The 4,613-nt window shown below is 38.1% G+C and overlaps 1 protein-coding gene across 2 annotated transcripts; it reads left to right on the forward strand.

Annotated features, from left to right (window-relative positions):
• The first annotated feature begins 223 nt into the window (after nucleotides 1-223).
• On the forward strand, nucleotides 224-2,496 carry si:dkey-1j5.4 (leucine-rich repeat-containing protein 15). 2 transcript variants are annotated; one of them, XM_053241974.1, is made up of 3 exons: nucleotides 919-1,129; nucleotides 1,286-1,473; nucleotides 1,772-2,496. In XM_053241974.1, the coding sequence occupies exons 2-3, from the start codon at nucleotides 1,290-1,292 to the stop codon at nucleotides 2,479-2,481; spliced, it is 894 nt and encodes a 297-aa protein (XP_053097949.1). In that variant the 5' UTR covers nucleotides 919-1,129; nucleotides 1,286-1,289; the 3' UTR covers nucleotides 2,482-2,496. The 2 variants fall into 2 exon arrangements, with proteins under 2 accessions (XP_034169785.2, XP_053097949.1); XM_034313894.2 differs by lacking the exons at nucleotides 919-1,129; nucleotides 1,286-1,473 and adding an exon at nucleotides 224-353.
• The last annotated feature ends 2,117 nt before the right edge of the window (nucleotides 2,497-4,613 follow it).

Here is a 4,613-nt window from a genome sequence, read left to right on the forward strand (position 1 = left end):
AATAATAAAAAATAATAATAATAATTAGTGTTAATAGATAAAAATAATAATTAAGTAGAAGTAGTAGGCCACATAGTACGTTAACCAGCGCTGTTTCAGTACCTTGGCAGGGCCTCAATCCTGACTGCAAGGTTTCATGCATGAATGAATGTGATTCCTATGCAAGTATGCTGCGAGAGGAAAAAAGGATGAGTGGGTGTCATCAGCATAGCAGTGGTATGAGAACCCATGGGAGGATATGACCTCACTGAGCAGCGGGTATAGTGGGAGAACAGAAGAAGACCCAGACCTGAGCCTTATGGTGACTCTGCATGGAGCAGATTTGGATTCCCTCCATATGACTATCCCTCCAGGTAAGAAGCAAACCACTGCCATGCTGTGCCACTAATTTCAGTGTAAGCAATAGATAAGCAAAGGCCATCAACTTGGTTAGTTTTTTTTTAAAAAAAACAACAACAACAACAACAACAAAACCTGGACGCTAATTCCAATTTAAGCAATAGTTAAGCAAAGGCTATCAAATTGGTCAGTTTAAAAAAAAACTGGCAAGAAGCCACAGGAGAGTCAAAAGAGCTAGCTCTTATTGCTGAGCTGAGCGGATTGCTCATTATATCCATCACTAGAATGAGGGATGAGGGCATGTGTGTAGTGAGGTCTTGCTGTTTCCTTTCATTAACTGTAACGCTCTATCGCCCACATTCTTTATAGCTTCTAACATAATAGTAACATCAGAGAATGCATGCAGACCCTACCACTGTTCTAAAATGGCCATGAAAACATGATGTTCTTTGAGCTCAAATGCCTACAAGCTGAAAAGGATAATGTCTGTTTTTCCTGGGTGTGCTCCAGTGACACCAGAGTGTCACTTTTCTCTCCTTCTCTAGCTAAAGGTGGAACTCTGCCATAATGGGCCAGTGTAATTTTTCTCCAGACACTGTGAGTTTGCAGATGTTCGATGCTAGGAATAAAACGCCAGTGTAACACATTACTGCTGGGTAGACAGCTTGGCTAAATCACCACACTTCCTAGTGGAGACAGTTGCAAGGCAGAAGCAGAGGAGAAAGAAGGGACTCAGCTAGAGCAAGAGTACATTAAAGATTCGATCTACCTAAAAACTTCCATCTTTAAGGTAAATCTGCGAAGCCATATGTAATAAGAGTATTTCTGTTTTGATGGAGTATTTATGGAAGTACAACACTAATATCCTTTAATATGTTTTCCTTAATTACTCAATAATCATCCAATCAACTTGGGAATGGGATAATTATAATTTCTATATTTTCAGGAATATGAAGCATTTTGGAGTATTTGCAGTTCTGTGGTTATGGATAGTAGAGGCTTTAGAAAATTGCCCAGATGCTTGCAAATGTATCCAGAAAAAGAATGTGGAGGCAACGGAAGTTAACTGTTATAAGCAGCGACTTCAACATTTTCCATTAAAATTCCCACTGGACTCGTGGATCTTAAAAATGGGTGAGCAAAGCTGACATAATTTCTCAGAGAGATTTGAAATTAGGAAAGTTCGGATTTGTAAATGTACAGAAATGAGCTTCCAAATCACAAATTATATGAGCTCACATAGAAATAGGATCGCAAATCTTGACTAATGACCTCTTATTAAAACAAGCTTCAATAATTCACTTCTGTCTACAGAGAGTATGCCACTCTAGAGTCACTATTTGTCACCTTTATCACCTTTTACTTTTTGTTCTGATTTATATATTAAATAGAGTGATGCCATTATAAATCTTTTCTATCCTTTATTCATAAGGGGAAAACATAATCCAGGAACTTCCAGCAAACATCCTAAGATCTCTCCCCAAACTTGAGAGTGTAAATCTGGAGCGCAATTCAATTAAATCTATACACCCCCAGGCTTTTTCTGGTGCCAGCAGACTGATGCTCCTGAACCTGAATGGAAACCAGTTAACCAGTCTCCCCACAAAGGGTTTCGAAGACCTTCTCAACCTGCGTTTTCTCATGTTGGGCCAAAATCAGATTGCCAGTGTCAAATCTGACATGTTCATTGGCATGAGAAATCTCTCAGATCTAGACCTGCCCATGAACTCTCTTACCACACTTCCACCTAATGCCTTCAAACCTCTCATTGCTCTCAAAGTGCTGGATCTTGCCTTAAACCGTATCCAAAAAATCTCTCCAAAAGCTTTCTTTGGGCTTGAAGAGTTGCTCTTTCTCAATCTGGATAACAATAGGCTGAAGAACATCCAAGCTGGGATTTTCAAGACTGTAAACAACCTGGAGATGTTGGTGCTGGATAATAATCTTCTTTCCACATTAAGTTCATCCATGTTGGAGGGACTGTCAAACCTGCAGGAGCTCTATGTGAGGAAAAACAGAATTACGAGCCTGCCAGCCGATGTTTTTCGCCATACCCCCAAACTTACCCGCGTGGCCCTAAGCGGGAATCAACTTCAAACGATTGATGGGAACATGTTGGCCATGTTAGGACATACAGGGTAAGCGTTTCACTGATTCATACTAGTACTGTAGTATACAGTGATACTTTCCTTAAGCTATATACCTCATAAGACCTTTGTCAAGTTTTTTTTTTTTCAAAGTTTTGTAGAATTTCCAAGTGCCCAAGAACTCCCAGAAATCAATCTGAAACAAACTAACTGTTGTAATACAAAGTGGTATAGAGGTTCTAAGCATGCATGTGTTGTATTCTCTCAAAGAAAACACATCTCCATAACTGTGTTGATCATTTCACCATTTTAGGACTGAAGCATGTCTATCTACATGACAACCCATGGAAATGTGACTGCGACATCAACTCTCTGGTACAATACATAGATCAAATCCGGGTGAATCGTTCTCCTCTGGAAAAGCTCTGGTGTGTAAGCCCAGAGGAACACCGTGGCAAACCTATGCACAAACTGAAATCTGACGGCCTGCTCTGTGATGCCTAGTTAGATTCAGTCTCATCTGATATCATGATAGTATAAATGCATGAGATTTTATGTAATTGAAAGGTAAAACTTTACATAATTGCAAGCACAATGACTTTGACAAGACAATGATAGGGGAACTGTTGCTGCAGATAATTGCTATTATTTCTTTCCCACTCAAGTCTGTTATTTTTAGACCACCTGGTGGTGCATATTACTACACCATATGCTCACTTCTGGTAGTGCAAATCTTTTTTTTTTCTCTTACACTCTTTTTCATAGAATTGCTGGTTATTTTTCATATTTCAGCATTTTCTTTCTGTTAAAGAAGCTAATGTATTATTTGTTCAAGAGGTCTATTTCTTTTGTGTCTTATCTAATCTATACTCTAAGTATAGATTCTCTAAGTATAGAAGTATTGATGATTAATCAAATATTTTAGGGGAAAGATACCCCATTTAAATGACTGAAGGTTTTGTTAGATGAAAATATCTTGTTATTTTCAAGTAAAAGAAAATATTATGGAATTCCTAACATTTTACTAATCAGATAATAGTATATGCATCCTTGTAATCCTTTTTTTTATTAAAATATTCACATATATCATGGAAATGTATTAATATGTACAGTATGTATATATGTAAATTCTACAATTTTTGCTATCTCCACAGGCAAAAATATAAGTAGCACCAACTGAGACTGCTAGTGTGCTAGTGCTCTTGCAGAAATTTTTTTCCTTTTTTTAATGAGGCAGTGAAGCTTAGAGAGAGAGAGCGAGAGAGAGAGAGAAAGAGAATCCCCTGTGCTTGCAGGCAAACTGTAAACTCCCACCACCACCCAAGAAAGAATTCCTCATCCGATTGTTACAGCTAAAAATCTCTCAATGAAATCGTCATCCTACATCCAAATTTCACCTGGTTGCTGAGGCAGCAGGCTCCGACTCTGTGATGGAATTTCAAATGCTGGGGAACTGCTGCAGCCTAAACTTTTTTGCTGCAGACACATTTAGATGTTTTTAGCAATAATAATGCACCTCACATGCTTAGTAAGGCCAATGCCTGACAAACAGAGACATCGAATTGAGAGAAATGTGCTTCAGTACATGGTTAATGACGGAGAGTATTAAAGCAATATAACAACATTGTCATTGTATCAACATTTGTACAGTATACAGTCATGGGAAAAAGAAAGTACACCCTACATACTCTATGTTTTTATTTATCAGGGCCTAAATAACAATTGTGTCGTCCTCACCAACAAAAAACACACCAGAATTCAATTAGTAGTAATGTTAGTTTTTTTTTTTTTTTCAACATTCAGAAAACAAGTAGGGAAAAAATAAAATAATATGTAAAGTATGTACATACATTCTTCCTACTTCCATAATCATTAAGAGAGTAATTAGCAGTAAGGTGTTACTGATGAAATGCACAAGATAAGTTAATCATTAAGAAGTGTGACTTCCTCTATAAAAGCAGAAACTTTGGCAGTTTGGTGTTCTGGAGCACTCAGGTGTGTTTTCACGTCATGCCTAGAAGAAAGAACATCAGCCATGACCTCAGAGAAGCAAATGTTGCTGCTCCTCAATCTGAGAAGGGTTATAAGGCCATCTCCAAACATTTTGAAGTTCACCATTCTACAGTGAGATGGACTGTTTACAAATGGAGAGCCTTCAAGACAGTTGTCAATCTTCCCAGGAGCGGG

The sequence above is a fragment of the Pangasianodon hypophthalmus genome, chromosome 19, assembly GCF_027358585.1.
Source record: "Pangasianodon hypophthalmus isolate fPanHyp1 chromosome 19, fPanHyp1.pri, whole genome shotgun sequence".
In the NCBI taxonomy this organism is placed as follows: Eukaryota; Metazoa; Chordata; class Actinopteri; order Siluriformes; family Pangasiidae; genus Pangasianodon; species Pangasianodon hypophthalmus.